The sequence below is a fragment of the Pleurodeles waltl genome, chromosome 4_1, assembly GCF_031143425.1.
Source record: "Pleurodeles waltl isolate 20211129_DDA chromosome 4_1, aPleWal1.hap1.20221129, whole genome shotgun sequence".
Taxonomy (NCBI): Eukaryota; Metazoa; Chordata; class Amphibia; order Caudata; family Salamandridae; genus Pleurodeles; species Pleurodeles waltl.
Window position 1 is genome coordinate 113,285,385 of NC_090442.1, and position 17,601 is coordinate 113,302,985.

The 17,601-nt window shown below is 43.6% G+C and overlaps 1 protein-coding gene across 1 annotated transcript in view; it reads left to right on the forward strand.

Moving 5' to 3' along the window:
• The window catches only part of LOC138288467 (C-type lectin galactose-binding isoform-like), a 112,376-nt gene that overhangs the window by 79,610 nt on the left and 15,165 nt on the right, over nucleotides 1-17,601 (forward strand). Inside the window, exon 4 of the mRNA XM_069230022.1 lies at nucleotides 1,401-1,515. Coding sequence (XP_069086123.1) covers nucleotides 1,401-1,515 — 115 coding nt within the window. The remainder of the gene's footprint in view (nucleotides 1-1,400; nucleotides 1,516-17,601) is intronic.

The following is a 17,601-nucleotide window of genomic DNA, read 5'->3' on the forward strand; positions in this document are numbered from 1 at the left end:
TTTGTAACTCCTAATGTAGAGCCTGGAACTGCATAGGTAAAATAGTTATATGTGAGCAAGAAACTTTTCACTATCCCGGCCTTAATTTTTGGGTGCAACACTCATCTTCCTTGGAACAGGTTGAGGAATCATGAACTTCCTCAAAATTGAGGATTAGTTTTCAGAAACCTGACTGAAGAGCTAAGGCCCAAATTTAAGAGGGGCTAGACTGCTATGCATAACATTAGCACGCAAATGTGGCTCAACGAGGCCAAATTTGCTGCATCGTATTCACAAAGTGGCGCCACTTTGTAACCCCTTGTGCCACATTATGCCTGCGCCAAGCATAATGTATGCAAGGGGGGCGTTCAACTGTTAGGGGGACTGCACAAATGGAGCAGCGGATCTTTCAGATTCCACTGCGCCATTTTTTGAGGCATTTTTTAATGCCTGCACAAAGGCGGCGTAAAAATGAGGCACACCATTATTTATAATAGGCCTCCATGTACTGTACAGGATTAGCGCCAACATTTTTGGCGCTAATCCAGCAAACTACAACAATACCGTCAAAAAAGTTGATGCTATTGTCTCTAACCTGCACCATGGTGCACTGTATGTTTAATACGGTGCACACATGGTGGCGTGAGGGGGACACTAAGGGTTGCAAGAAAAGTGGCACTGCATATAATGCAGCCCCACTTTCTTAAATTTGGTCCTAAGTTTGCATTTCAGTGTATCGAGGACAAGAATAATGACATGCCAGAGTATTGACTAACAGGGTGTCCTGAAGGAAAAGTAAGGATGTATATATAAGTGTACATTTACTGTTGTTACCATGGCATCTACCTATCTTCAAGATGGATATAACGGCAAGGTGCATCCATGTGAAGTTAAGTATAGCTATCCTGTCCTGATCTTTACAATATTCCAGTAGTGGACATTTTGACATGTAAATATTTAGGTTTCAATGTTCTGGTAGTTCACCATCATAGCCGGTTCTGCAGGACTCCTTTTCATATCAAGTACAATCTTGCTGGCACTTTGTACTTGGTCTTCCTCTCTCCTTGGGCTGTTAAGACATAGAGTGGATTACTAGGCTATTTATCGTGTAACTTATTCTGTAACAAGCAAGCAATCAATGCTAAAATCCAGGTCATTGCCCAGACAATATGTTAATATGGTTAATGAACTTAAGAATTAAGCTTAACATAAAACTCATTGCAACTAAACATATTAAACGTATATGAGTCATAAACAGACTTGTATGCTTCAAACTTCTCTGTCTGATTTGATTAGCTCATCTTGTTGAGTTTACTGGACTATATAACAAAGCAAGCCTGTGCTAAGGGGCAGGTCACTATTATACTTCGTTAGCTACAATATTTTGGATTCATCACTGTGAGTTTTTTTGTTACATGAAGGAGGGAGTGTATATGAATTCCGATGGATCTAGAATGACAATGCTGCCGTTTGGAAAAGGTCAACCTGATAATCTTAACAATGATGCCTACATCGGTTCCTGGTATGTAGAGAATGGTAAGCAGGTTCCTATATACCATTTCAAATTCACAGATAGAAAAGGACTAGATTTAACACGTGAAATCTGTAAAAGACTAACTAACCAGTTATATAGTGTTATAAATTTAAATAAAATCTGGCTGAGATTTGGGGAAATGAGATTGATTGTTCTGAATGAATTTATAGCTGTGGATTGTGCTCACGTGTTGCCTAAGGCTTTCTAAAAAATCAAGTTTTGTGATTCCATTTTTTTTTTAAAGTGGAATGTTACTAGAGTTAACAAATTATTCATGAGAAAATGCTGCTCTGATTTAATTTGCAATATTGCTTGCATGACATCAAATTACTTAAGAAGTACAGTGTTGAACTTCAAAAGCAGGAAGTGTAAACCGACAAATAATTGCATCATTTTATTTATTAAACTATTTTGGACCTGGCCGTCTGTGCAGGGTCACTCTAAACCTTTTGCCTTCACGCCCTTCCTTAGTGGAAGCCACTTTTGGTGGCGTTTAGCAATCTGTGCATTTTAACACTAATAAGTTCTATAGTGCTTGTGGTCTCTACTTAAAACTCGTTACAATTGGCAGATACCTAGTTAGTACATTTAATTTACTTGTAAGTCCCTAGTATATGGTTCTATACGCACCCATGGCCTGTAAAGTAAATACTACTAGTGAGTCTGCAGTACTCATTGTGCCACCCATCAAAGTAGCATTTTAAAACTAGTCTCAGGCCTCCCACTGCAGTCTATATTGAAGTTTTGAAACCACCATTTTGACCAAGCAAAATAAACCTTTTGCCCGGCCTAAACCTTCTCTTATTAATAACTAGAATTCACTGCTAAGATATGCCCTGTACACTCATCGGGCAGGGGCCATTGTATTTATAAAGTAGGACATGTCTAATTAAGTTTTTTTTACATTTCTTTGTAGTGAAAAACTCCCAAAGTTATTTTTCACTGCGGTAAGGCTTATTTCTCCCATTGACTACCACTGGGTTACCTTGTTACATTTAATAAGTGCTAACTTTACACTGGGAACACATAGAGATATGCTGTTAACACTCAAATGAATTTCAATTTACAACTTTTTGTAATGGTGAAGTCGGATTTTAACTTACACATTTGAAAATGCCACTTCTAGAAAGTTGATATTTCTTGGAAACCTGTCACTTTCCTGGGTCACATGACCGTGAATAGTCCTGCTGTTGGGCTTTGTGTATTCCTTCCATAAAAAAGGGCTTATTGTACCTCCAGAGCTCCTCTTCAAAACAGTCCATGGACATGTGGAAGTTACAGAATAAGGCCTATCTCTGTTGCCAGAAGGCACCCTGCTTACCCAGTGGGCTTGCATAGACCAGCAACTAGACATGCCTGAGCCCTGCTGATAGGCTCTGCTGGAGTGAGTTCTTGATCACCAACAGGTGCCCCTCAGGTCCCCCCAGCTGGCATGAGGGAGAATGCCTCCTTGCCTAGCTGAAGTTTCTATCAAGGTTGGTGCAAAGTGACAAAAGCACCACAAAGCCTCACCACACAGCTGAAATCTTCACAGAAACTGACCATGATTATGCCAAAGACTTGCCACACCACGCCATTACCGCTATGAGCTTTATGGGAAGCAAAGCAGAGGGACGCAGAGGCCCACAGAGCCTTGTCACCCAGGTGAGATTTTCATCGGAACTGATGCAGAGCGACGCAATGCCCCTCAAAGCTTAACTACACAGCTAAGAGCTTTATTAGAACTAGACAAGAGCAACACAAAGACACACAGAGTCTTGTCATACAGTTGAGAGCTTCATCTGAACTGCCAAAGTGATGCGAAGCTTTGCAAAGCCTCATTGCAGAGCTGAGAGCTCCTTCTGAACCAACACAGAAAAACGTGAAGACTCGCAAAGCCCCACTGAGTAGACCTCACACCATGACATAATATACAACTCCCAGTGTGTCAAACCTGGTTCTTTGCCCAGCCTGTGCTCAATCACTGTCAGCCTGCCTGAACCTGTGACTTTGTCCAGCTCATCTGCTGATGTAAATGTGGTGCTCCTGGACGTCCCCAGTAAGGCTAGGGCTGGCGAATAGAGAGTCAGAGAATGCATGTGGTTAATGCTCGTGTGGTAGCATCAATGAGCCTTACTTGGAAGAAGGGGCCTGGTGCTCTAACTCGCGTGTTTGGGTGGAATGAGATGGATACGCTGGCTAAAGTCCATGGTGGCATCGCTGTAGCTATATCCGATAAGTGTTGGCCAGAGAGCCAACCAGACACCCACTGTAATTGGGAGGTCAGGTAATAGTGTTCTAGGTTAGGCACCGCCAAGCCGCCTCTGTTGGCGTATATAGGCAGCAAAGTCAACTCAAGCCTTCCTGCCCCATAGTTTACAGATGAAAAGAAAAACTGCAAGCGACTGGAGTGCACTTGTCATAAGCATTATTCAGAAGAAGAAAATGTGATGCTGGAGTAGGCTACTAGAATCTATTATAGAATTTGTAGGCCAGCACATGCTGCTTCTTAGTAAAACATTCTACAGCCAGCAATATCCCCAAAGACATTTTTCAGATTGAAACATCTTTATTAAATCCTGCAAATGTATTGCACCATCCCTCTCTCAAATTAATTATAACACATTGTTGGAATATTTCAGTAATAAGATAGCTACCATCTATTCAACCTCTGACAATTGTGACTTACCAGATAATACAATTACCACAACTATTGTCCATAAAGAGAGGTATGGCATTCTTTCAGCCTTTGAAGACGGCCAACTTTATGGCTTTATTAAATGCTATTTAGTTAGGCTCTCCCTCAGATCTTCTGCCACCAGATAAGCTAGGTATAATAAATGCTATACCCCCATCCCAATTGACCTTTTTAACACCTCCTTATCATGTGGCATGGCCCAAAGGGAGTGAAAACATGCTTTGGTACTACCACTACTTACTTAATAAACCTAACATGGAGGTATTGAACTGGGTCAGTTATCCCCCTATTTCACTGTTGTCTTTTTGTTCTAAAATTCCTGAGAAGCACATCAATGTCCAGCTGTCTGCATTCTTGGAATCCTACAATGATCTAGGTTTTTGATTGAATGATACACTGATTATTGATCAACAAATCATTAAGGTAGCTGCTAGTGTTTGGTCCTGCTCAGATAGTTAAGAAAGATATTATGGCTTCTAACTTCTGAGACCCAAACAACTATTGTGAAGGCTTTAATAATATACAGATATGAATATGGCAATGTGCTATATCTGGGTGAAACTAATTCCAAGATAAACAGCTGCAAATTGTAAAGAATGCTGCAGCCAATCTATTATGCCATATTCCTCGTAGTGTTTCAGTTTCCCCATCTTCACATACTGCATTATATCCCAGTAGCAAAATTCAGAAAGTATAAGTCATGCATCAGGCTGAGCCTCTATATATTTGATCCCTGATCCATCCATACATCCCCAAATGAGAGCTTTGGTCGGGTTACTGCAGTCATGCTACTGTCCCAAAACTAAGACTGCCAAGACAGAGAAGTCTTTGACACTTACTCTCCGCCTATGTAACTGTTATGCAATTTTCAGGAAGATGCTTAAGACCTGACTCGTCTAATTTCTAGATTCTGCTCTGTTAGTTTTCAATTAGCACTGGGAAACCTTATTGGGGTAGCCATACACTTTACAAATATGAACTGAATTCAATTAAATTGAAGTTTTGAGTCAGGCATACACAGATTTGACAATGCCTCCATAGACCTTTGGTGTTGGCCCAGCTAGACGTGAGCACCATCATCTTCCTTGAGCCAGACATTTTGCTGTCTTGGAGCTGGCACAACTTTCTGAGATGCAGTTTGGCCATATTTAAGGACATTGTGGTAGCTGCAACAGGCTCCTTCTATGTCTGAACCTCAAAAATACTTCTTGTTTACTGTTCTAATGCACCACATTTCCACATTTATTTAAAGTGGTAAATCCAACATAAATGCTTTTACTTCTATCTCAAGACTATCAAGCCTGAAAAACATAACTACGAGAAACGGTGTACCTCACTATTGAAAGTACTTTACATGTTGTCAGAAGCAATTCACACAACCCCCAATAGGTATGGATACATTCTTTAAAGTGTCTAAGAGACCACTGTCACTTCCTTAAAGGATGGAAACAGCCACACTCTTTAGAAAAGCAATTATCTGTATTCTGGGAGAAATATAGCTTCTTCATCATTAGCAAGACAGTCATCCACATATTTCTAGACTATTTAGCACACAAATCACTCTGTGGGGTTGGAAAAGAGGTGTAAGGTCATTACTCGCCACACCGTTAAAAAATATTATTGAAAGTTTTAAAGTTCTAAAATTATTTTTATTTTATTATCACTTTCGATGTGCTTATTGTGTAACATATCAATGTCTGGCACCTCATTTTGTAAGAGTTCAATTGTATTGTGGTCTATGCCTTGTACTTCTCACTGGCCAAGTACATTTTACATACAAAATTGCCTTCAGCATTTAGCCACATAGATTCATACTAACATTGCATAAGCCACTGCTATTGGATGAGGTTTAAGGCAGGTAAACAGAGGTAGTATTCGGTAGGGACTTGCTCAGTCCTTGCTCAGTCCTTGCGTGATGCAAGTTGACGCAAGGCTGGGATTTACCAAGCCATGGAAGGGGTGATTTGTGCCGCCTTGAGTGGCTTTGTAAAGAAAAAGTAAAGCAGTCCATAGCGCTGACTAGCGTTACCTTACTCATGAAAGACAATCCATGGGTGCAGCATGGGCGTTCCCATGCACCCACCCATGGATTTTGATGCAATCTCATATTTACTAAGTAGTAAACCTTGGATTGCGCCATAATGGTGTACCTCCCCAACCTATGTGTAACATGGTGAAATGTGTTTATTAATTCTCAATTACACATGAAAAGAGGATAATGCCTCTAAGGATGGTTTTTGTGCAGGAAGCAATATGGGCTGGATTGTATTTATACAGGAAGGAATAACAGATACACCTATGTTGCAAGGCAGCAAGCATTGTGCCAGCACTAGGAGGCAGCAGAAAGTGTTACATCTTTGTAAATATGGCATTCTGCAGCACACATAGAAAGAGGAAAAGCCTCCCAGGACCTACAGCCATTAAGCCCGGTCTCTGAGGAAAAAGGCATATCAATTATGACATGGAATTTAGCTGGCCTTGGGAGGAAATTAGATGATACTGATTGGTGCTCGTACATTAACACCCAAGACATATGTCTTTTTCAAGAAACATGGGCTGAAGAGCTGATTATCCTAGATGGGTTTCTTTCCTTTAATGTGGCCGCTCAACCCTCTATAAAACTGACGGGTCGAGCTAAAGGAGGACTTTTGATGTTAATAAAAAAAACTGTGCAGTGTACATATAAGACCTTAAAGTTCGATAGCCCAGACTTGATGGGGCTACAAATTACGTTCCAACAGAATTTTACCATAATTTTTGTCAATGTTTATGCTCGTTCAGTATCGCGAGGGGTTGAGTCCCAAGTTTTAAAACAGCTTCTTGATTTTTTAGACACCTTACAAACAACCTCCTACCTAATAATAGCTGGGGATGTAAATTGCACCTTTGAACCCTCTGTGATACTAACTGGTCTCACAGAGGATGAAGACCAAACATGGGGGATTGCACAGCTGACTAGTGATAATAATTGTGTTAACTCTCGTGTAGCTATCCAATTGGCATCTCTTTGTTTGAAACATGGTCTCAGGGCATGTAATGGTCGCAAGCCCTCTGACCTGGATACTGCACCCACCTTCAAACATGGTTCAAGTACAAGCGTAATTGATTATTTTCTAGTAGATGTGAGATTGTGGCCTTTTCTGAATGATATGAAGGTGGATGCTAGAACTGAAAGCGATCATTATCCCCTGTTACTTTCTATGTCAGGTGATGTTTTTGGTAGGACCTTGAATAAACAAACTACCTCGGTCCCAATTCCTATCACGAACATCCCATCTACGAAAGTCAGGTGGCCAAAGGTCCAGTCAAACCCTTATTTGCTACGCGAGATTTATCAGGCTTTCATAGATATCCTTGCTCCATGCAGTGACCATGATTTCAATGACATTCCCTTCTTATACATACATGAAAATATAATCATAAGATTACAACGTATATTTTATAGGAAGGTCGGGGCAAGACATCAAGGAGCTACCCCTAGCCCATGGTTTGGCGAGTCCTGCCACATGGCCAAGAAAGGATTAAAAAATGCCCTCACGGAAGGAACCCAAGGGTAAATACTATTAGCCAGACGTACTTACAAAGAATCCATCACCCGAGCAAAAAAAATCTGGGAAGACACAACCTGGCAGGAATTGTTGGATGCTACCCAATCCAACAACAACAAATTGTTTTGGGAATTGTTGGGCAAGCGAGAGAAAGAGGGCAGGATTGGTGTGAGAAGCCATATACAGCCAGAAAAATGGGTTGAGCATTTTTCGGGCTTATATAGAAAAATTGAGACCCCCACAATTTTAGTTACAGGGGAAGCAGGCCAAGACTTTCTCTCTATTATTGATGAGCATCATGGATCAGCTCCCCTTGCAGGGGGCTCACAGGATTTTAAGAGCCACATCTGTTTTACTACCAAAGAAACAGCCAATGCTATTAGTTCCTTAAAACTTGGGAAAGCTCCAGGTCCAGACAAAATCCCAGGGGATCTTTACTTGTCAGAACCAATAGTCTGGATGTGGTACATTAATACTCTCTCCAACAAAATTGCCAAAGGGGGGCAGATTCCTACGACATGGAAGGGTGCAGAAATTATCCCCATTCATAAAAAGGGTAATGTAAACCTCCCGACAAACTATAGACCAATCAGTTTGATTGATAATATCCAAAAAATATTTGCCAAGCAACTCCTAGGTAGATTAACCCAGGGGGCCAAAGAACAAAACATTCTTTCCCCCCTTCAAGCAGGATTTCGACCAAGGACCAGCACAGTAGACCAAGTCTTTAGACTGGCCATTCTGTACTGGAAATATACAGCCCTGGCTAAACAACCATTATACATCGCTTTTGTTGATTTGAGATCAGCTTTTGATCTAGTCCCGAGAGAAAAATTGTGGGAGGTGCTACAAAAAATAGGGACTCCAGCCAATTTAATCCAACTTTTGAAGCGGTTGCATGAGGATACATATGCGCAGGTGAGATGGGGGAACCTAGGCGAACTAACGGACAAAATCCCCATAAATAGGGGTGTTCGCCAGGGTTGTGTGTTGGCACCATTTATTCTCTATTTTTATTAATGAGGTTGTACAGGTTTTAATGACGTGCCAGAATGATGCCCCCACCCTATGCGCCCAAAAAATTCCAATCCTTCTTTTTGCTGACGACTCTCTTCTTATCTCTAAATCCCCCATGGGCCTCCAAATTCTTATTAATAGATTTAACTCCTTTTGTCGAGATCACGGCCTAGAGCTGAACCATAAAAAAACCAAGTTAATATCGTTCCGCTCAGGAGTGCGGAAGAAATGTACTATCCATTTAGAAGGGAACCTCCTGGATAAGGTTCCTTCCATTGATTATTTGGGTGTAAGGCTTTCTGATAATCTGAACTGGGCAGAACAGATCAATAAAAGTGAGGGTCTCCTGCAGCATGGTGCGGCATCAATCCTGCGTTTTTATAGAGGTACGACAGCAAAAACTGTCTCTCCGGCAATCAAGATCTATATTGCCAGAGCACAGGGAGCCGCCGCATACGGAGCAGAGGTCTGGGGTTTTTCTGACTGTAACAGGCTCACAATCAGTGAGAACGGTTTTGCGAGGTTCCTGTGTGCCTGCCCTCCTAGTACTCCATTGATACCACTGTATTTAGATCTGGGCCTGAGACGCATAGCCGATCTAATTATATTAAGACCATTATTATATTGGATACGACTATGGACTAACCCCGAATTAGACGTTTATAAGACCTCACTCCATGACCTGCTAAAGTGCCCCAACTCAACCTCTATTCCGTGGGTTAAACATGTATCCAGTTGGTTCAACAAACTTGGCCTTAGCCACTTTTGGGAGGATCCCCTTAAACTAGAAAAGGCTCACTCCATTGTGCTGAAATGTACATATTGGTCTTATGTACACACCGATTATATTACCTATAGAACTTATGGCACCTTAACAAATCGCTTCATAGACTTTAAGTGGTACTCTCAATTCGAACCATACTTAGATAATATTCCTGACATCCTCGGTAAAAGCTTATATGCCAGATTCCGTTTTGGGTCATTGCCGTTGAAGTCATCGACGTGCAGATGGGGAACAAAAACAGAGACAAGTACATGCCCAGTTTGCGATGCAAAATCGGAAACGATTGAACACTTTATGTTTTTTTGCCCTGCCTACTCCCTTCCCAGGTCTAAATGGATTCGCCACATTTGCCGGGAAATGGGGATAAGAGACTGTGCCTCTGCTCTGAGGATTTTAAAAAGCCACCATTCTATGGTTTTAATAACTGCTGTTAGCAAATATTTATTAGCAGCATGGCGAATACGCAATTCCATTGTAAGGACTGTGTTTTAAATTAGAGATTCGATTTTACTCCCTTTTCTCTTACAGAACCGCAGGAGGGGGGTCGCAATCGTGTGTGTATTATGTGTATTGAGGAATTCAATTGGACTATGCTCTTAGGAATCAATGTTTTTAATTTTTTTTATCTATGTGTTATTATATTATTAGTATTATTGGTTTTATCTCTATTGTTACTACGATTGTATATTCGCTTTGATGATCGATTGATCGAATAAAGCATGTGTAAACCCAAGCCTCCCAGGATTATTGTTGTGCAGGAGGTGCCCCTTCCTACACAAAAACAATCCTGCATGCAACGCAAGCACCTTTGCACCACGGTGCAAGGATGCCTGCATTGGCCCTAGGCTGCCAAAAGGGGACAAGTACAGGGGAAAAGGACATGAATGTGCCGCATTGGATAGATGCTGTGCATTTGTGCCCCTTCCCTTTGACACAGGGCAGTGCAGCAAGGTGACTTGCTGTGCTGCCCTGCGTTAAAAGCTCCTAATAGTCACAAGGGGTGGCTTGGACGTTATGTATCTCAAGTGAGTTGCAAGGAAACTTAATGACATTCGAGGCATGAAGAACAAGCACTTAAATAGAATAACTATCATACATTCTTAAGGTTTAGAGACAACCCTGGGTCATATTTACAAATAAGTGGTGAAGTGAAGCACAGCGAGCCACTTTGCTGCGCTGTGCTGCGCTGCACTGCACTGCGTCACTTGAGAAGGGTAGGAATGCCCCATGTTTATGGAACATGGTGCATTCCTTTCCTCCTGCGCTGACATACAATGGGCTGCCTAGCGCCAACTCAGGCACCCTTGCACCATGGTGCAAGGGTGTCTGCATTGCATGCATGATTGGTTTTGTGCTGGAAGGGACACCTGCAAGGCTTTTTCCTTTTTTTATGTGTGCTAGAGAATGCAGCTGTTTTTCAGAGAAAAAAAGCGAGGTGAAATAATGATATTTCTCCTTATTTCCCTTCATCTGGGGAGGTGTGAGGTATTGGCACATCCTCACGTTTACTGGGGTTGGTAAGTCTGGGAATGCATCAAAATCGAACTGCAGTGCCCATGGAATGCCTCCCTTGCACAGGGTAAAGCAATGCACAGATTTCAGCTGCCTTGCCTTATTCCAGACCTATGAGCCCATTCAAAACCACGCACGGTGGCCTTATAGATATGGTTGCAAATACGCCGCTTCTGCTACACAGTGACGCACCGGCTGCACAAGGGGGGTCATAAATATGCCCCTCTGAAGGAAAACCCACTTCTTCATTGTTACTTCTTTTGATCACATTTGACCAATTCACACCAAACTTTGGAAAAACCACAGTACAGAATGTAGCCATTCATCACTACACCTGACAGTTTATTGCAGTAAAGGGTGGTGGCTGGGGGGAACAATGTTATCCGGTCCTATGACAAGTTAATTTCTTATTCAACACAGATATTTACATAGACAATCAATAAAACAGATCACTGAAAGTGCAATTTATTTTCAGTCAGCCATGTTGGAAATGAGCTTCAGTACAGCATACATGTGTTGACATTTCAAAATTGACCGCCTTTTTAACAGGGCAGCTACAAGCTCCTCTGGTGTGTGCACTCTGTTCCGGCATTGCCAAAGTGCTTGGAGGGTGGTTTGTACCCTCACCTGTCTCCTGCCTGGCCCAAGGACGAAGAGGATAATTTTCACTCAATTTTATTTTTTTCACATTTAATAGTTTGTGTTATCTGCAAACATCCTATGCCTAACTTTGCTTATGCGCCCACAGGATGCTTTGCGCAACTATTCTTACTTCATTGCACAGATTAGGGGAAATTGGCAATTTTTTCCAACAGGCACTTTCGCCAACAAATCAGCAAGGTCAGGCATGCACTTCATGGGGCTATTAATGTACATAAATTTCTGGCTACATTGACAATTCCTACTGCTTAGGCAGGGACGTAGCTTTGGGCCACATGTACAAACATTTGGAATTGCGATTTCCTAATTGCGGTTTAATGCGAATCGCAATTAGGAATTCACAATTACAAATGTAAGAAACTCCATTGAGTTTCTTTTGGGATTCCCCATTGGTCGCAAATAGACATGCCTCATTAATATTCATGAGGTAGGTTGCAACTTGTGACCCACTGAGAATCACAAAAATCACAGGGATGGTGGCCTGCTGACGTCAGCAGACCACCATGTCTGTGGTTGCTTTTAAATAAAGCAATCTTTTTTTTTTTTAATCCAGCCCATTTTCATTAAAGGAAAACAGGCTGCGTTTAAAAAGAAAAGAAATGAAAAGTTTCAGTTTCATTTTTTAAGAGTAGGTCATGGTCCGTGGGACCACTGCCTGATCTTTAACCCCTTCGCTGCCAGGCCTTTTCCCCCTCCTGTGCCGGGCCTTTTTTTGCCTATTTGGGGCAGTTCGCGCTTAGGCCCTCAAAACTTTTTGTCCACATAAGCTAACCAAGCCAAATTTCTGTCCTTTTTTTCCAACATCCTAGGGATTCTAGAGGTACCCAGACTTTGTGGGTTCCCTTGAAGGAGGCCAAGAAATTGGCCAAAATACAGTGAAAATTTCGTTTTTTCAAAAAAATTGGAAAAAGTGGCTGCAGAAAAAGGCTTGTGGTTTTTCCCCTGAAAATGGCATCAACAAAGGGTTTGCGGTGCTAAACTCAGCAGCTTCCCAGCTTTCAGGAACAGGCAGACTTGAATCAGAAAACCCAATTTTTCAACACAATTTTGGCATTTTACTGGGGCATACCCCATTTTTGCAGTTTTTTGTGCTTTCAGCCTCCTTCCAGTCAGTGACAGAAATGGGCATGAAACCAATGCTGGATCCCAGAAACCTAAACATTTCTGAAAAGTAGACAAAATTCTGAATTCAGCAAGGGGTCATTTGTGTAGATCCTACAAGGGTTTCCTACAGAAAATAACAACTGAAAAAGAAAAATATTGAAATTGAGGTGAAAAAAACATAAATGTTTCTCTACGTTTTACTCTGTAACTTTTCCCTGCAATGTCAGATTATGGAAAGCAATATACCGTTACGTCTGCTGGACTCCTCTGGTTGCGGGGATATATAGGGCTTGTAGGTTCATCAAGAACCCAAGGAACCCAGAGCCAATAAATGAGCTGCACCCTGACGTGCGTTTTCAATCTATACCGGGTATAAAGCAATTCATTTGCTGAAATATAAAGAGTAAAAAATTGCTATCAAGAAAACCTTTGTATTTCCAAAAAGGGCACAAGATAAGGTGTTGAGGAGCAGTGGTTATTTGCACATATCTGAATTCCGGGGTGACCAAACTAGCATGTGAATTACAGGGCATTTCTCAAATAGATGTCTTTTTTACACACTCTCCTATATTTGGAAGGAAAAAATGTAGAGAAAGACAAGGGGCAATAACACTTGTTTTGCTAATCTATGTTCCCCCAAGTCTCCCGATAAAAAAGATACCTCACTTGTGTGGGTAGGCCTAGCGCCCGCGACAGGAAACGCCCCAAAGCGCAACGTGGACACATCCTAAATTTTGGAAAAAAACAGAGGTGTTTTTTGCGAAGTGCCTACCTGTAGATTTTGGCCTCTAGCTCAGCCGGCACCTAGGGAAACCTACCAAACCTGTGCATTTCTGAAAACTAGAGACCTAGGGGAATCTAAGGAGGGGTGACTTGCGGGGCTCGGACCAGGTTCTGTTACCCAGAATCCTTTGCAAACCTCAAAATTTGGCTAAAAAAACACATGTCCCTCACATTTCTGTGGCAGAAAGTTCTGGAATCTGAGAGGAGCTACAAATTTCCTTCCACCCAGCGTTCCCCCAAGTCTCCCGATAAAAATGATACCTCACTTGTGTGGGTAGGCCTAGCGCCCGCGACAGGAAACGCCCCAAAGCGCAACGTGGACACATCCTAAATTTTGGAAAAAAACAGAGGTGTTTTTTGCGAAGTGCCTACCTGTAGATTTTGGCCTCTAGCTCAGCCGGCACCTAGGGAAACCTACCAAACCTGTGCATTTCTGAAAACTAGAGACCTAGGGGAATCCAAGGAGGGGTGACTTGCGGGGCTCGGACCAGGTTCTGTTACCCAGAATCCTTTGCAAACCTCAAAATTTGGCTAAAAAAACACATGTCCCTCACATTTCTGTGGCAGAAAGTTCTGGAATCTGAGAGGAGCTACAAATTTCCTTCCACCCAGCGTTCCCCCAAGTCTCCCGATAAAAATGATACCTCACTTGCGTGGGTAGGCCTAGCGCCGGCGACAGGAATCACCCCAAAGCGCAACGTGGACACATCCTAAATTTTTTTTGCGAAGTGCCTACCTGTAGATTTTGGCCTCTAGCTCAGCCGGCACCTAGGGAAACCTACCAAACCTGTGCATTTCTGAAAACTAGAGACCTAGGGGAATCCAAGGAGGGGTGACTTGCGGGGCTCGGACCAGGTTCTGTTACCCAGAATCCTTTGCAAACCTCAAAATTTGGCTAAAAAAACACATGTCCCTCACATTTCTGTGGCAGAAAGTTCTGGAATCTGAGAGGAGCTACAAATTTCCTTCCACCCAGCGTTCCCCCAAGTCTCCCGATAAAAATGATACCTCACTTGCGTGGGTAGGCCTAGCGCCGGAGACAGGAAACACCCCAAAGCGCAACGTGGACACATCCTAAATTTTGGAAAAAAACAGAGGTGTTTTTTGCGAAGTGCCTACCTGTAGATTTTGGCCTCTAGCTCAGCCGGCACCTAGGGAAACCTACCAAACCTGTGCATTTCTGAAAACTAGAGACCTAGGGGAATCCAAGGAGGGGTGACTTGCGGGGCTCGGACCAGGTTCTGTTACCCAGAATCCTTTGCAAACCTCAAAATTTGGCTAAAAAAACACATGTCCCTCACATTTCTGTGGCAGAAAGTTCTGGAATCTGAGAGGAGCTATAAATTTCCTTCCACCCAGCGTTCCCCCAAGTCTCCCGATAAAAATGATACCTCACTTGCGTGGGTAGGCCTAGCGCCGGAGACAGGAAACACCCCAAAGTGCAACGTGGACACATCCTAAATTTTGGGAAAAAACAGAGGTGTTTTTTGCGAAGTGCCTACCTGTAGATTTTGGCCTCTAGCTCAGCCGGCACCTAGGGAAACCTACCATACCTGTGCATTTCTGAAAACTAGAGACCTAGGGGAATCCAAGGAGGGGTGACTTGCGGGGCTCGGACCAGGTTCTGTTACCCAGAATCCTTTGCAAACCTCAAAATTTGGCTAAAAAAACACATGTCCCTCACATTTCTGTGGCAGAAAGTTCTGGAATCTGAGAGGAGCTACAAATTTCCTTCCACCCAGCGTTCCCCCAAGTCTCCCGATAAAAATGACACCTCACTTGCGTGGGTAGGCCTAGCGCCGGCGACAGGAAACACCCCAAAGCGCAACGTGGAAACATCCTAAATTTTGGAAAAAAACAGAGGTGTTTTTTGCGAAGTGCCTACCTGTAGGTTTTGGCCTCTAGCTCAGCCGGCACCTAGGGAAACCTACCAAACCTGTGCATTTCTGAAAACTAGAGACCTAGGGGAATCCAAGGAGGGGTGACTTGCGGGGCTCGGACCAGGTTCTGTTACCCAGAATCCTTTGCAAACCTCAAAATTTGGCTAAAAAAACACATGTCCCTCACATTTCTGTGGCAGAAAGTTCTGGAATCTGAGAGGAGCTACATATTTCCTTCCACCCAGCGTTCCCCCAAGTCTCCCGATAAAAATGATACCTCACTTGCGTGGGTAGGCCTAGCGCCGGCGACAGGAAACACCCCAAAGCGCAACGTGGACACATCCTAAATTTTGGAAAAAAACAGAGGTGTTTTTTGCGAAGTGCCTACCTGTAGATTTTGGCCTCTAGCTCAGCCGGCACCTAGGGAAACCTCCCAAACCTGTGCATTTCTGAAAACTAGAGACATAGGGGAATCCAAGGAGGGGTGACTTGCGGAGCTCGGACCAGGTTCTGTTACCCAGAATCCTTTGCAAACCTCAAAATTTGGCTAAAAAAACACATGTCCCTCACATTTTTGTGGCAGAAAGTTCTGGAATCTGAGAGGAGCTACAAATTTCCTTCCGCCCAGCGTTCCCCCACATCTCCCGATAAAAATGATACCTCACTTGTGTGGGTAGGCCTAGCGCCCGCAACAGGAAACACCCCAAAGCGCAACGTGGACACATCACAGAAAACAGACCTGTTTTTAGCAAAGTGCCTACCTGTAGATTTTGGCCTGTAGCTCAGCCGCCACCTAGGGAAACCTACCAAACCTGTGCATTTCTGAAAACTAGAGACCTAGGGGAATCCAAGATGGGGTGACTTGTGTGGCTCAGACCAGGTTCTGTTACCCAGAATCCTTTGCAAACCTCAAAATTTGGCTAAAAAAACACATGTTCCTCACATTTCTGTGGCAGAAAGTTCTACAATCTGAGAGGAGCCACAAATTTCCTTCCACCCAGCGTTCCCCCACGTCTCCCGATAAAAATGATACCTCACTTGTGTGGGTAGGCCTAGCGCTCGCGACAGGAAATGGCCCAAAACACAACGTGGACACATCAAATTTTTTCATAGAAAACAGTGCCTACGTGTGGATTTTGGCCTCTAGCTCAGCCGGCACCTGGGGAAACCTAGCAAACCAGCGCATTTTTGAAAACTAGAGACCTAGGGGAATCCAAGATGGGGTGATTTGCGGGGCTCTGACCAGGTTCTGTTACCCAGAATTCTTTGCAAACATCAAAATCTGGCTAAAAAACACTTTTTCCTCTCATTTCGGTGACAGAAAGTTCTGGAATCTGAGAGGAGCCACAAATTTCCTTCCACCCAGCGTTCCCCTAAGTCTCTCCATAAAAATGGTACCTCACTTGTGTGGGTAGGCCTAGCGCCCACAAAAGGAAATGGCCCAAAACACAACATATTTTTTCACAGAAAACAGAGGTGTTTTTTGCAAAGTGCCTACCTGTGGATTTTGGCCTCTAGCTCAGCCGGCCCTGGGGGGGGGGGGGGGGGGGGGGGGGGGGGGGGGGAAATGCCCTAAAATAAATTTGACCCCCCACCCCCCCAAACCCCCCCTGCCCAGGTGCGACCCTTGCCTACGGGGACGCTACCCCTGCGTGACATTGGCGCCAAAAAACAAATTCCCGGTGCCTAGTGGTTTCTGCCCCCTTGGGGGCAGATTGACCTAAAATCGACCAATCTGCCCCCAAGGGGGGCAGAAATGGTCTAAACACAGTTTGCCCCCCAGGGGAGCGACCCTTGCCTGATGGGTCGCTCCCCATCTCTAAAAAAACAAACATACAAAAAAAAAAAACACACAAAAAAAATTTGCCCTGGCGCCTAGAGGTTTCTGCCCCCCCCTGGTGGCAGATCGGCCTAATAATAGGCCGATCTGCCCCCAGGGGGGGCAGAAATGGCCTAAAATAAATTTGCCCCCCGAACATCCACCCCCCGCCCCCGGAGCGACCCTTGCCTATGGGGTCGCTCCTCCTGCGTGACATTGGCGCCAAAAAACAAATCCCCGGTGCCTAGTGGTTTCTGCCCCCTTGGGGCAGATTGACCTAAAATCTACCAATCTGCCCCCAAGG